This window comes from Pleurodeles waltl, chromosome 4_1 (genome assembly GCF_031143425.1).
Source record: "Pleurodeles waltl isolate 20211129_DDA chromosome 4_1, aPleWal1.hap1.20221129, whole genome shotgun sequence".
NCBI classification, from domain to species: Eukaryota; Metazoa; Chordata; class Amphibia; order Caudata; family Salamandridae; genus Pleurodeles; species Pleurodeles waltl.
In genome coordinates this window covers 299,750,809-299,766,630 of record NC_090442.1, presented here as the reverse complement: position 1 = coordinate 299,766,630, position 15,822 = coordinate 299,750,809, and the positions used below count along the sequence as shown (strand labels likewise).

The window sequence follows — 15,822 nt, the reverse complement described above, 5'->3', positions numbered from 1 at the left end:
ATTCAACCACACAGACGCCCCATACACACGCACATACACGCACCCACAGATTCACATTCACTCGCATATATGCATGCATTCACCACCTCCCCTCTGCAGACACGCACTGGGTCTTGCATCGCCAGCACCACCACGCCACAGGACTCCGCCATGCCATATTACGGCTTGTAATATGGCGGTGGAATCCTGCTGCCGTGGTGGTGCTCGTGATGCATCCGCCACTTCGGAGTCAGATTTCCGCCCAGAAGTGGGTGGAAGTCCTCCAAGGACTCCTAATATGGCGGGCAAAAGGGCACCAGCACTGGCAGTCTTTTGCCTGCAGCAGTTTCGGCGGTCCTGGAAAAGGATCGCCGAAGTCTTAATGAGGCCCTTAGTAATTAATACATGTATTTGTCCATGCTTTGCTTCTCTTTGTATCTATTCCAATAAATGATGTTATTAAAGTGAAGAATGTAGAAATATATTTTCCAATTTTTACATGGCTGCATTATATTGCTAAACATGCACTATTACCCCACCATATTAGGTTTTTTTTGTTTTAGAACAGCTGCTCTTGTACTTAGTTTGCTAACTGTCTGCAGCAGATGGCTTCTCAGTTGGTCCAGGTTAGCCTCAAAGAAGAGGAAAAAAGATTGACTACTAGGGAGCACAGGAGAGCGGAACACTTGAAATAACTTGTGGTACATGTATGTTTGGATACATTACTCCAACACTCAAATAACAACTACAATAATGCATCCTCCTACCTACATATTTCAGAACATTACAGCTATTGCTGCATTTGGATATTTAAGGTGTAGAGTAGAGTTCTCAAATATTCAAGTGATCTCAAACAACGTTCCTTGTCCATCAGCATGCTAGGATGAGAGGGAAAGACACCAGAACATAGGAAATGTAAACAAGAACTACAAAGATACACCATTGGGCTCTTGTGTTTTGTTGTTCTTTGGAACCATGGGTGCTTTGAGTCAATTTTCACATTTCAACCTGTCTGCAATCTGCAAAATGCAGGCATTTTCTAGCATACACTACCCATTATGTGTACCAGGTTTTGATTGAACACTGACATCATAAGCCCCAGATAATTATGGTTCTATGCAGAAATGTTTACCTGGCACTTTTTGTGTTTGTTTGGCATGTGGGTGCTTTGTGTAATTTTATCACACTGTAAACCCTCTTCACTCTGCAGAATGCAGCCAGTGTCCGAGTTGTGTCACTCACAACATGAACCAGGATTGTACACACATACACACACACACAGACACACACACACATTAAGATATATAGATAGATAGTTAGATAAAGATAGAAAGGGAGAGATAGGGAAAAAGAAAGAACTAGAAAGAGAGAGAGTGAGAGAGAGAGAGAGAGAGAGAGAGAGAGAGAGAGAGAGAGAGGGGGGTGGGGGGAAGGGAGGGGTCGGTCCACTGGATCAGGATAGAAAAGCTTGAACTAACTTTGCAGGTGGCATGATAGCAAGCCACTCTGAGTTGATGTTTTAGGATGATATACAGAACCCAGTTGCGAGAGGGGCATACATTCAATAAAGCACATTAGCACAGTAATTTCCTTTGTGCTTCATACATAGAGGATTTTAAAGATAAGCATACGCAGAGTTTGAGGTTACAGGTTTTTTGGGCACCTGCTCAAATAAATTATTTGTGTGTACTTTTACCAACTCCATTCAGGATGTCAAGGAGTTACTAATAAATTGGGGATCCTTTATATCTGTCCTGGTGGGGTACACTGTATTTCATTAAAATGATGTTATCTCCTTCAATTATGTATACCATTTAATTGATCCCACTTAATATCCCTCCTCCTATTTTCACTGCTTGTCTAATGTTTTATCGAACAATAAAAGCCCAAGACTAGCTTAAGAAAGATCAGCATTATGGCAGTGTTAAATTCCCAGATATTTCTTCATATCACCAAGCTTTTGCTTTACAACAAAGCTCATATTGGTTGCTATCTACTAAAATGTATTCTTCCCCTTAAGGGTTGAGGTGGAGAGACGTGGTATCCATCCTTTTTCCTTTTAAGCATTTCTTTCATTCCCATCTCGTCCTCCTAGATTCTCTCCTCCTGTTTTTAAATTTACCTGTAAACTTTTTGACCCTTATTTCAGATATGGTAAAACCCCACAAGACGATTTTCTTCAATACTCCATTTGCTACAACAGATACATTAAGATAGAAAACAAAAGCCTTTTTTGCAGATCGTGGCACAATAAACACATTTTTTTGGGTTCACCATTTTTTTCAAGATTCCTCTTTTATGGTGTGTACTGAATTTCAGTCGTTACACTCTCATTCCTTATTATCACTTACAGAGAAAAAGTGCGTGCCTCTCTCAAAATCTATTCCTAAAGCTTCTGTCTTATACACATTTCTGATGTCTTTGACTCTCTAGATTTAATTCTAAACTAACTTGAACTACTTTGGAATATGACTTCAATGTGTCTTTGGTCCAAATGTAGGTAGCTTTTTGCACTTTGCAAACAGCGAATTTCGCTGTTTGTGACGTGCAAAAAGCACATCGCGATGCATAAACCCAGTTTTGCGATTCGGAAACTTGGTTACCGAATCGCAAAATGTGTTTGCGACTCGCAATTAGGAAGGGGTGTTCCCTTCCTAATTGCGACTCGCAGTGCAATGTAGGATTGTTTTGTGACCGTGAACACGGTCGCAAACCAGTCGCAGTTTGCACCCATTTCAAATGGGTGCTAACTCATTTGCAAAAGGGAAGGGATCCCCATGGGACCCCTTCCCCATTGTGAATGTCACTGTAAACATTTTTCCAGAAAAGCAGTTACAGACATGGTGGTCTGCTGTCCGCAGCAGGCCACCATCCCTGTGTGGGCCGCCATTTACAAGGGGGTCGCAAATTGCGACCCACCTCATGATTATTAGAGGTGGGCATTTGAGACCCCCCTGCGAATCGCAGATGGTGTCCGGGACACCATCCTACATTCGGATTTGCCACTCGCAATTTGCTGGTCGCAAATCCGAAATTTCGAACATGTGGCCCTTAGTCTTTAACTTGTGGGATAACGTTTGGACTAGATTACAAAAGATTTCAAGAGCAGCAAATGTAAGTGAAACGTTTAATTTTATTTGAAATTGTTTAATCCTCACTCTGAAACCAATTTCAAACGTTTTTGAAACTTCTAGTTCCAATTGTTGAGCATGTAATAGTTCTAAATGTGATTTAATGCATATGTTACTCTTTTGTCCAAATGTTAATATCATTTTAAGAGAGGTTTGGAAACAAATTAATGAAATGTTTCAAGTTAATCTCACTTTCAATTCATGAATCTATTTACTGGTGGCTTAGCTGAGAACTGGTCTCATTCTGTCCCAGTAACCACTAAATTGACCTTCTGATTGGTACTGCTTTTCAGCAAATAGCAATTGGAAGAATTCATCCCTTTTTTTTAAAGCAAGGTGGTACTCAGTTTCTTATAATCATAGACTGGACACTACTTATATAACTCCATAATTAGTGGTAATTAAGTATAACATTATATGGTTACCCATTACAGAGTTTCTCAATAATGGGAGCCTTCACTCTAAGAAACAGTTGAAAGATTATACGTCATCTTTACATGATTATTCTCTCTGTTGCTACTGTTTAAAATTCAAATATGCAATTTAACATGTGCTTTTTGGTTCTCACATATGGTCGTCTTTTCTTTTTAATTGAGCAGTTATTATTCTATTCTTAAGATGGAGCTACTGTTTCCCTTCCCCCCTTTTATACATTTTAATGGAGAAATATATTTCTGTACCTAGTATTTTTATGTTAGAAGTTAAATGGTAATTTGATTTTACTTCAAATAAGTTTAGTTATATTCATATATTACTTATGGGCTATTTTTGCTATATTCTCTTAATATATTTGCTTTTTTTTTTTTTTTAAAGCTATCTCATATACTGGTATGTCTTCAATAAAACTTTCTGACTGATAAAAAGTCTACACAGAGTCTCCGGATATAGTGACCTACGTGTCTTGTCGATGGTATATCGGGCATGAGAGCTCAGCTAGCTAATGACAGAAGTGGGTTGCAAGGCTTCCTGTCTTCCACTGGAAAGTGGACCAGTAGTTCACAAGAGCAGATATTGTCTTTTTCATTGACCATGGGCCTGATTACGACCTTGGCGGATGGGATACTCCTTCACAAATGTGACGGATATCCTGCTTGCCGTATTACAAGTTCCGTTATATCCTATGGAACAGGTAAAATGGCGGGTGGAATATCCATCACGTTTGTGAAGGAGTATCCCATCTGCCAAGGTTGTAACCAGGCCCTATGACTCAACCTTTAGCTTTACTTCATAATTAAGAGGTTCACATAATATATTTAGTGAGGAGTGAATACTACAAACGTTAAGTGCGCATCAGTCTTTTTTGTGACTCAAAGCAAAACCAAACTATATTCAAAATGCAGTTTCTTGACATAGGCAGGTGCATTGAAGAGGCATGCAATCAATAAAGGGTGATGACTGAAAAGGTCGTCCTTTTTTATCCATTTTGGAAAAAAAGACTAGTGCTGTCTCATTATATATGAGGTTACTAATGATATGGGAATAATATTTTTTCACAGGTTAGGCTGTTTTAACTTAGTGGAAGAATGATGGCACATGAGTTCAATGCACAGAAATGTATGTGTTTTGCCTTACCTTGGCATGATTGTAAATATCCACACAGTTATCCGTATTAATGCTTTTAGCACAGATGATCTCACAGTGACGTTGCAAAGATTCAAGTTGGAAGAATTTTGCAGCAGATAACAGCTGAAAACAAAATACAAAATTACAAAAATATTTATCATCATATTATCATGCTAAAAATGAAAACCTCTAATTAAGCAGCAACTAATTGAAAACATTACAAATTATGCCACAACCTCTTGATGCTTTATCATGGGGTACACTGGCCCCAGTTTTTTAACTGGGCCTGAGTGACATGCCATTCTGAAGGTAGGATATAATAATCTTCTAGAGAAGCTGAAAAACAACTTTAATGCAAGCTGATGTGCCTAAATGTAGGACCTATTACTTAAAATATAAGTAAAGGATGTGTGAATGTCTCCGACTTATCTTTCGTTCTTATGCTGCCTTTCATGTTGCAGTTCACCATGGAAGATAAGGCACTCGTTAATTTAGTGCTGGACTGAGAAAGAATAGTTGGCAGTGGTGCATTGTTAGGGCAGTGGATACAGCAGAACAGAGCACAGGGCATGCTGTTGGTGTTTTATCGCTGAAAAATATTGTCCACGTACAAGCGCAACAATAATGCTGGGCTTCTATTCCCATGCAGAGGCACAATTAGGCAGTTGCTGCTGACGAGGGTGGGTAGGGGGGGTGTAGGTGGAAGGGCCGAGGTGTCACTTGGCGGGGAGGAGAACAAACAAAAAGAGTAATTTTAAAAAACGCACCTTCCTCACCGCCTCTGCTACTTCTTGTTCCTCACAGTAAGCACAGGCTCGAGTCTGCCCTGTGGCCAATCCTAATGCTGCTTTCGTGCTGCTAGTAGCATGAAAGCAGCATTAGTATTGTCGGGAGCGCCCTTGCTTAGTGCTCCGAAGCAGAGTGGGAGCCTCTGCCTGCTGTCTCCAACCTGGCAACACAGTGTGCATGTGTTGCTGAGTCAGCCAGCCAAACATACATGTACACTGAAGGAAGTGCTGTGCACCCTCCCTCCATCCCTGTCATGCCCATGGCCCACCACTTTTACAATAAAATGAAAATCAACATAGTTTATTATCATTTTAATGTAAAATGTTTGCAGCTGTTGCTGGAGGGGGTGACGTTCCTCCGCCACTGCAATTTGCTGCCTGATGACAAAGTTAAATCGAATAAAAATGTAAGTTTGTGATTGAATTTCTATGCGTACTAGGTGACCAAGACACAAGCTGAAACATATTAGGGGTTTAGTCTGATATTCTGCACTGGATTAAAAACATTTCACAGCAACTGTTTGGAGTGTGTGTTTTCTTCAGTGGGAAGTCTGGGGTGTTTGCTGGATTTTGTTGGTTCTGACACCCGAACATGCACTGCCATCGCTACGGCTTGTGGGAGGCCATGTGAGATGATACTGGCAGACATATATATATTTTACCAAGATTTGCATACAAATAACATTGATGCTGATGGGGGGGATTTTTATGAGCGGTTAACATTTGTAAATGAATGTCTGATAATTTACTAATTTATATGCTTATAATTTGGTGAGCTAATGTGCTATAGCTTTTTATTTTATTAGTTCAAAGTTAATATTAAGTATTGTGGCATCAAAGTATTTTTTAAAAATAATAACCTTTATTACAGTTTCCTTTTCTTCCCGTAGGAAGATTACCCACATCAATGGCGGCGATGTCCATTAACAGGTGAACTGTTACTAATAGCAACTTTACACTCAAATTCTGTTGTTAGAGCATTCACCCCCTCTGTTGACACCTAGGTCTAGATCTCCATTTGGAAGTGGTGAATAGCAAAACGTGAAGAGATACACCTATGTCTAGGAGTAGATCTACAGGTGAGTAAATAAACACAGGCCCTCATTACGAGTGTGGCAGTCTTATGACCGCCACACTCGCAGTGGCAGTCTTACCACCGCGGACCCAGCGGTCAAGAACACTGTATTATGAGTACGGCGGTTTGGCTGAAGCCAAATTGCCACAACGCCGCCAGTCCCACCTGTGTGGTTGGACCGGCGTGGCCGGCGGTAAGCTCCTGTAGGCCGGTGGCATACCTAAGACCGCTGCCTGAATTATGAGGCAGCAAACCACCAGGCTTTTCGCGGCGGTTGCCCTGACTCAAAAACCCTGGTGGTAACGCACCCGCCTTGAGACCCTAACGGACGAGTAGTTGTGCTTTAAAAAACACTGATTGATTGATTGATAGAACAACATGTGTTTTGTGATGAATTTAGAGGTTGTAAGCATAGTACCTCCTTCCAACTAATTTCCAGCATTCACTATGGGAAATTTGTTTCATAGAAAACCCTTTGCAATAATGCTGCCCATACATATGCATAGATCTTGATGCATGCACAGGTGTACGATTGGCAACATGCGTGGCAGAATCAATAGCTCGGTCCTTTAGAGGTGAGACATATTGGCTTTACTAATGTTTGTTTTGCTAGAATGGTCCATAGAGGAAGTAAAGCTTTAACACACATAGAAGTAAATAGAAATTCTTAACTAAATGTATACAGCAAAACCTTGTAATCTTATAGTTTTGCACACCCTTTAAACTGTTTTGGTTTCTAAGTCAACAGTTTACTACTTTCTAGTGCACTGCAAACCAGCCTAGGGGTTGAGATGCATCACTAAACAAAGAACATTCAATGGACTCAAAGAGAAGGGTTTCTTCCATGCACAGCAGCTTGTATGCTTGATATTTGCAATGTTCTCTGTTAATAATTGCTTCATTGGGATTTATGGATTCTTGTCAACGTCTTGTTCTTCATTAAAGTAAATTAATATCTTGTAAGGCATACCATTCATATCTCTAGGAAGGGAGTACTATAAAGTTTGCAATGAGTTTCAAGCAGAACACAAAGGCAGTCTTCATCAGAAATTACACTCTCTTCAATATATGTTATAATGTTCTATATCAAGAACAGTGTGATTTCTACGCAGTCACTGTTTATCTCCGGGTGTAGTTAGACAGAGTCGCCATTTATGCAGGTAAAACGACCTGCCTTAATCTCAGCAGATTTGTGGGATGCATTAAATTTATCATTCACATAGTAATTCTTACCTCCATTATTTCATTATTTTTTATTAACAACGTCTCTGTGCCTCCACAGTACAGATACTGCATTACCAGCTAGGAAAGAAGAACACGTGCCTTAGTAAATGCTCAATTCTCAAATTGTAAAGATATGTTTCACTGCATAATCTAATGTCTAAAATATATTTTGATGCTCATAGTGGCACAAACAAACACAAAGGGGGTCATTCTAACTTCGGCGGGCGGCGGAGGCCGCCCGCCAAAGTTCCCCCTCCAGAACACTGCTGCGCGGTCAAATGACTGCCGCGGTGATTCTGACTTTCCCGCTGGGCGGGCGACCGCCAAAAGGCCGCCCGCCCGCCCAGCGGGAAAGCACCAGCAACGAGGAAGCCGGCTCCGAATGGAGCCGGCGAAGTTGCTGGTGTGCGACGGGTGCAGTTGCACCCGTCGCGATTTTCAGTGTCTGCCACGCAGACACTGAAAATCAATGTGGGGCCCTGTTATGCCCATGCAGTGCCCATGCCAGTGGCATGGGCACTGCAGGGGCCCCCAGGGGCCCCACGACACCCGTTCCCGCCAGCCAGGTTCTGGCGGTGAAAACCGCCAGAACCAGGCTGGCGGGAAGGGGGTCGGAATCCCCATGGCGGCGCTGCTTGCAGCGCCCCCGTGGAGGATTCCCTGGGGCAGCGGGAAGCCGTCGGGAAACCGCCGGCTTCCCTTTTCTGACTGCGGCTTTACCGCCGCGGTCAGAATGCCCCCGGAAGCACCGCCAGCCTGTTGGCGTTGCTTCCTCCGTCACCTACCCTGGCAGTCTATGACCGCCAGGGTAGGAATGACCCCCAAAGTGTTGTAAGAATCATATGCAGAAGAATCTGTCTCCCTTGGCCAAACCTTGTTTGGTTTAAAACATCTGTGTGGTCCTGCTTTCCACATTTAATGAGATGCTTACATCTACCCTTCCATGGAAAATTATTGATTTGGCCAAGTAAAGTACAAATGTAGTGCGAGATGATACAAACAAGGCTCCACATTATAAAACTCCAACTTGGCCTAGAAACCAGCTTTTTGAAGTAGCAAAACATTTGAAAACTAACAGTTTTTTTGCTGTACTGTCCTTAAATTTTTTGTCATCCATGAATTTTTCTACCTTTTTTCAAGGTCGGCCATCCTGAAAGACACACCAAACCTTTGCCTAAAAGGGCTGCAGGCCCAGCATTTGGTGGCAGATAATGCATAAATATAATACAGAAACCTGAGAATTACCTGTCTTTGCCATCAATGACAACACAATAATGATTGTTGGAGAGTTTTAAAATAATGAAAATGAATGCAATAATGTACAGCATTGACATGTAGGCCATTGACGAAAATGCCATGTCTTTAGTTCAAGTGAAAAAGCAGTAGGCTGTCACATTTACACATATTAAGCTTGAATAGATGAAATTGCACTTTTTGCAGACGTGACCTAGGTTAACAATGTTTAACTTTGGACAAGCTGACATGTTGTGAATACGATGATTTAATGTAAAAGAAGTTAATTTTAACCTTGCGCTGGACATATTGTTCATAGAATATCATAATGTATTAAAATGTTTTAGCTTAACTCTGAAAAATATTTTTAAGTATACAAGGGCTTAGTGTCAGAAATCAATAGGTAGCTTGTGATTTAATAAAATGATGTAAAACCATAACCATAAACTTCAGTTTTCTTCAGCAGAATGAATGACGAGAACCTTGCAGAGTAATACAAAGTATTTGATAAGAATGCTTCATTTAAACATTGTGGTCTATGGACTATTGTTTTTGCAGTGATACAATGATAAGATGTTCCTATTCCCATGAAGACACCCATTGCTGATTAGCTGACCAGAGGAAGAAGATGAAACAAGTTGCAAAAGTCTAGATATGATGTTTCAAATTAGTGCGTGTTGCTAGAGTTCTTGGGCCACTTTTTCCCAGACTCTCTGTGGGGCATACTCATTGCCCTCATTCACATTCCTGCCCCGAATCTTGGATACTCTGAGACTCTACTGAGTTTCTTGAACATCTCTTTTTGGAAAGTTTTGCTTTCATTGATAATTGATATTTGATTCTGAAGCGTTATAAATTAGCCTCTTTATTTGGAACTCTTTATGGGTTCTGAATGAGACCTTTTTCATGTCCTTCCCAAATCCATCCTGAGATTTAGAATAAGGACTTTTCCTTTATGGAACACCCTTAATGCACTTTCTCTGATATTAATTGTTTATATTTACTAATTATTGATTGATACTGATGATACTTTATGGCGAGTTCAATACAGATTAAGCAACTAAAAGGATTTATAAATGAAGCTTTTAAACTCACACCGACTCCCATTATTGACTGAGAAACTAATAATTGAAACTGTGATGACTAATTGTTTGATGTGCAGCTCCTGGGTAATCTCAACTAGTTCCAAGGTCTGTGGGCCTATGATGCAAGGATTTCTGTCCTGTTGAGTTGGTAAGCATTACTTTGTAAACTGATATTTAACTGATATACCTGCACCTGCATCATCAATGGTAGAAAAATATTGTTGGTTAACGTAAGGCATCATGGTAAATTTGAGGAGTTCAAGCCAGAAAAAAGGTGTGTTTTTCCTTTACCTGAACAACAAAACAATCATTGGCACCATACGTGGTGTTGAATTTGTCTTCGTTAAAGTTCATAAATTGAAAATTTTATTTTAGTACTTTGGTTAATTATTTAGTAGTTATACAACTGAATGTGGCTTAGTTGGATTCATGAAGAAAGGGGAAAAATGCATACAGTGTTTTTATATTGTGATGGCAATGGCAAGGAAACTCATGGCAAGGTGGAATAAAGCCAAGGAAGGTAATACCGACTACAAAAACTACATCAACTATTTAAAAAAATCAACTTTAATAATTGAGTTATTCTAAATACAACTCTGAAGGACATCTCCGTTCAGATCACACAATCTTTCTCCTTAAAAACAAGCAAGGTTTCATAAAATTAAAAAAACAAAATGTCGTATGTGAGACCTTTCATGTCCATTTCATCACACGGTGTGAATGAAAGTGATTGACGTCAAAGAAGCCAAGGCGAATGATAGATGGAACAATGTTTTCTCCAGTGAGATGAAACATATTTATGGGACCAAACCTCTTGATGATCCTGAGCATGTGTTCTACTAGTAACTTCCTAAACAAAGTTAAGCTTTGGTTGTTAGTTAGGTCTATTATTCTATGAAAATATTTACACCTTGATAAATTGCTGCCACACTTCTGATAGGAGGTTCAAACTATTTAGGTTCCCACATGCTAGTCTCTTGGTAAAACATTGATTTACTTCTTTTAATATGGGTTGGTATTTTGGGGGGGAGGTAAACGTTCTATTACTTTGATGTGATTCTTAAACAGGGTACAAAGTATGCCATGCCAGGATTATGTAGATCAATGGCCCTAACACCCCTCTTCCAACATTGTTTATGATTTGTATTATAACATTAGTTCCTCCTCCTTTGGAGAAGTTCAGAAACAGAATAGCTAGTTTGTGTTACCCAAGCATTATTTTCTGGAGTATTTTTTCAAACATGTCATCAAACAAATTGTATTGCAATGATACATCAACAAAAAAGTCAAATTTATTTCAAGTAAGGGCAAATTTAAATATTCCAATATGGGGATGTCACTCAAAAACATGTAATATGTGTATCCACTGGGAGACATAACATTGGGTACCTGCCTAATAAATTGATTTTTATTAACGTCACTTTCTCTGATATAACATTTACCTTACCTGAAAGATGTGATATTTGACATAGTTAATTTCAATGCATGTGTTCTCCGTAGCAGGTTTGTTAGAGAGTAGTGCTTTAAACCTGAAAAGAAAACACATTTAATTATAGTTTAATCTTAGCAAGATAGCTTGAATGCAGAAAATGAATCTCAAATGTCAAATAGAGCAACACGAGAAATCAGTGAAAAGAATCAAGGCACTGTAGTAAATTATTCAGGTGTTTGCCTCCAGCATTAATATGGACATGTAAAATGGGTCTAATGCTCACCAGACATAAAGACCTAAAGTCCAAGTATGGTTGACTTAATTGAGCAAAATGTGGATAACAGCAAGCGGGCGCAATTCGAATGTAACATAAATGATGTTACTCAACTTTCATTTTTGCACTATTTCTGGCATAGAGAGCACTATGCTCAGTATGTGAATTTTCCAAAAGAATTTTGCTAACCTATTTTTTAGCACTATCGTATAGACTCTATAAATAGTCTGCTGTCCTTCGATAGCAGCCTTAAAATAGGTTTTAACGTGGACCAAAGCCAAGTTAAATTCCTTACTGATACAGCTACCAAAATGGTTTAAATGCTAAGTCTTCTCATTATTCTGTCATTTGCATTTCCATGTAAAATGTACGAGAGCAATATTGTTTCATAAATGAAAAACCTGATCTCTATCCACTAGTCCCCTATTTTTCTTTCTACTTCTTTGCTTCCTACAGCTGCTAAAAGTACTGAAAAATGACTTACTACTATATAGACTTTGCGCTTCGTGGAATCTACCAGTGTTCTTAATTTGTTTTAGGCTAGGTTTCAACTGGCCAGACAAATAGTGTTGGTCTTGGATACAGTCCTGGATGAGAAACAATGAGGAGCACTCAGAAGAGGTTGAGTATATATGCAGATGCGCAGGATGCTATTTATTATCATTGTGGACGGTGGTAAGGTACCATGACTCACAAGCGGTTAAGCCTTGAGTGGGTAATGATGCCCCTCCCATCCTACAACAATTGGAACAAATAGCTTATTACATTCTGTGCTTCTGCATGTATGGTTTATCCATTGGCATTTCTTTTTCATTTTTATTTGATATTCAACCAAATACCAGAACACCAGGGTTAAGTTTGTGCAGTATGATAAAATCATAGCGAAGAGGCATTGTGACCATTGGGAGACTTTTCTCCATGTGTAAAGTTCTAGCAATATGCAATTTTTCTCATGTCAAGTATTCTCTTCTGTGTAATAAACTGACATTTGATAGTTGTTGCACTGTAGTCATTGATACATGAGTGTACATCTATTCTTGCAGTTGATATAAATAACATGGGACTGTCCTGTACATTTTTAATTTTCACTGGTATGATTTCAAACCAACCGCGATAGAGCACAGAGTGGACACAACCAGAGAGTCATCCTGGTCAAAGATTTTACCTTCTGACTAAAATGGAAGTCACTGTGGTAGCAACCTGTACCCGACAAAGTCCTCTCAAAGACAGATAGCCCATGGATGAGATCCTGCACATTGATTTTGGTGGAAAAGCTCTGACCAGGAGAAATTCTGAAGTTCTTGCATTGGGCCGGTTCTTTTCGTGCATTTTCTCAGTAAAGATTTCTATCTTTAGACTCAACCATTTTCATGGAACTTTAATTCCTCTAGCAGGGTAAACCTGCAGCAGTATCAGGCAAAGTCCAGTCCCAAAAAAAGACACTGCGAGGTCTTGCTGATGCTTGGTAGGGCTTGGAGATCGAATAATTCTTTAAGTCCCAACTTTCAGATTTTCTGGAGCAGCTTCTCTTGGTCACATCTAAGATTCCAGGAAGAACTCACTCCAGCAGAGGCCACCAAAAGGGACCAAATCAGGTGCTGGTACTACTGGTCAGTTTGGCACTTCAGGAAAAAGGCCTCTTGCAGCTTGTTGTGCTCCACAGTCACATAGGAGTTCAGCCAATGTACCTATGGAGCCTACTTTTTAGCCCTGGGTACAAGTTGGAGGGTGTGTTTCCATGGTGCACTATTCTGAGGAAAGTCTAAGATAGCAGCACCTTTCTACTCTTAGACGCAACTGTTGTGCCAGCCAGTTGTGTGTTTAGGAAAATGAGCAGTCTGCTGCTCATCTACTACAGAACACTGGTCTGGGACAAGCTCCTCTTCCCACTGGGCTGGTGCCAAGTTGGCTACAAAGAGTCCAGGATATAAAGCGTCCTTTCTTCAGGTCTCTTTTTACAGTTAACTATGGATAGCCAGGCTTCACTATGGTCCCTTCAAAGTTAATGAAGCTCCTGAACCCTCTCCAGTTGCCCTTTCTGAGCTCACAGGAGACACATACCTTATATCCAGGTGTTCCTGCCAAAAAGCCTAAGCCTTTGTTTCAGCTCCAGAGCAGTATTTGACCCTCATTAAGGGGAAACACTGACAGGGGCCAGCTGATTGGCAGGCTAATGCTACCAAGCCTACTTGAGGTTCAGGCAGATAAAGCCTAACTATTTAAAAGTAATTTTCCTAAATGTTGTTCAAAAATCTGACTTCATTATTGAATTGGTGTTCTAATAAACCTTAAAAATAGTTTTGAATTACTAAAGTAGCTTGTCCAAAACCAAAGATAGCAACTTTAGTTTTTCTCATAGGACGGCAACAGCGAAAACAGCTTTTGGGACAAGTCACTATGGGTACATAGCAATAGTAAGGGCCTAATTATGAGTCTGGCTGTCCTAGGACTGCCAGACCTGCGGTGTCGGTCGGACCTCCGCAGTTGTGGCAGTCATACCACACATTAAGACCCTGGTGGTCTATCCGCCAGGGGACCGCTGTTGGCGGGTGCAGGTTGCAATCAGCAACCACCCTGCTGATTACAACCTGGTTCTCTGCCAGCCTTTTCATGGCAGTTTCACCGCCATGAAAAGTCTGAAGGAGAACAGGTGCAGAGGGCCATGCCCAGCACACTCAGACTGTGCAGACAGTGCGCATTACAAGGGTCCTGGTGTCTCTTGCCAGCGGCAGCATTGCTATTGCAATAATAAACCTTGGTTTGCGCCCATCAGCCCAGCAGGAAAGTCATAATGGGGCCGGTGGGGAGGTCGCCACTATAGTTGCTGCCATTCTGTCGGGAGTTTGGCGGACCAGTGTTCCCGTCCGCCAAACTCATAATCAGGGCCTCATTCTTACATGAACTACTGCTAAATGCTAGGCACCATACCTTGTCTGCTACAAGGCCTGCTTAAGGGTGACTGTAGGAAGTTGGCTCTGTATGTGCTATTTCAAAGTAAGGAATAGCATGCACAGAGTCCAAGGGTTCCCCTTAGAGGTAAAATAGTGGTAAAAAGAGATAATACTAATGCTCTATTTTGTGGTAGTGTGGTCGAGCAGTAGGCTTATCCAAGGAGCAGTGTTAAGCATTTGTTGTACATACACATAGACAATAAATGAGGTACACACACTCAGAGACAAATCCAGCCAATAGGTTTTGTTACAGAAAAATATCTTTTCTTAGTTTATTTTAAGAACCACAGGTTCAAATTTTACATGTAATATCTCATTTGAAAGTTATTGCAGGTAAGTACTCTAGGAACTTTGAATCATTACTTTAGCATGTATACTTTTTACATAAAACACAATAAGCTGTTTTAAAAGTGGACACAGTGCAATTTTCACAGTTCCTGGGGGAGGTAAGTTGTTGTTAGTTTTAACAGGTAAGTAAGTCACTTACAGGTTTCAGTTTTTGGTCCAAGGTAGCCCACCGTTGGGGGTTCAGAGCAACCCCAAAGTTATCACACCAGCAGCTCAGGGCCGGTCAGGTGCAAAGGTCAAAGAGGTGCCCAAAACACATAGGCTATAATGGAGAGAAGGGGGTGCCCCGGTTCCAGTCTGCCAGCAGGTAAGTACCCGCGTCTTCGGAGGGCAGACCAGGGGGGTTTTGTAGGGCACCGGGGGGGACACCAGCTAGCACAGAAAGTACACCCTCAGCAGCGCGGGGGCGGCCGGGTGCAGTGTGCAAACACGCGTCGGGTTTTCAATGGAAGTCAATGAGAGATCAAGGGATCTCTTCAGCGTCGCAGGCAGGCAAGGGGGGGGCTCCTCGGGGTAGCCACCACCTGGGCAAGGGAGAGGGCCTCCTGGGGGTCACTCCTGCACAGAAGTTCCGTTTCTTTAGGGGCTGGGGGCTGCAGGTGCAGGGTATTTTCCAGCCGTCGGGAAATGGAGTTCAGACAGTCGCGGTCAGGGGGAGCCTGGGGATTCCCTCTGCAGGCGTCGCTGTGGGGGCTCAGGGGGGACAACTTTGGTTACTCACAGTCGTAGAGTCGCCGGA

At 41.2% G+C, this 15,822-nt stretch overlaps 1 protein-coding gene across 2 annotated transcripts in view; it reads right to left on the bottom strand.

Annotated features, from left to right (window-relative positions):
• ABTB3 (ankyrin repeat and BTB domain containing 3) overlaps positions 1-15,822 on the bottom strand; it is a 635,003-nt gene that overhangs the window by 7,895 nt on the left and 611,286 nt on the right. Inside the window, exons 14-16 of one of the 2 annotated variants that reach the window (XM_069228380.1) lie at positions 11,526-11,607; positions 7,770-7,838; positions 4,683-4,796 (exon numbers count right to left, since the gene is read on the bottom strand). In XM_069228380.1, the coding sequence (XP_069084481.1) occupies positions 4,683-4,796; positions 7,770-7,838; positions 11,526-11,607 (265 nt within the window). The remainder of the gene's footprint in view (positions 1-4,682; positions 4,797-7,769; positions 7,839-11,525; positions 11,608-15,822) is intronic. The other variant, XM_069228381.1, reaches the window with a different exon arrangement.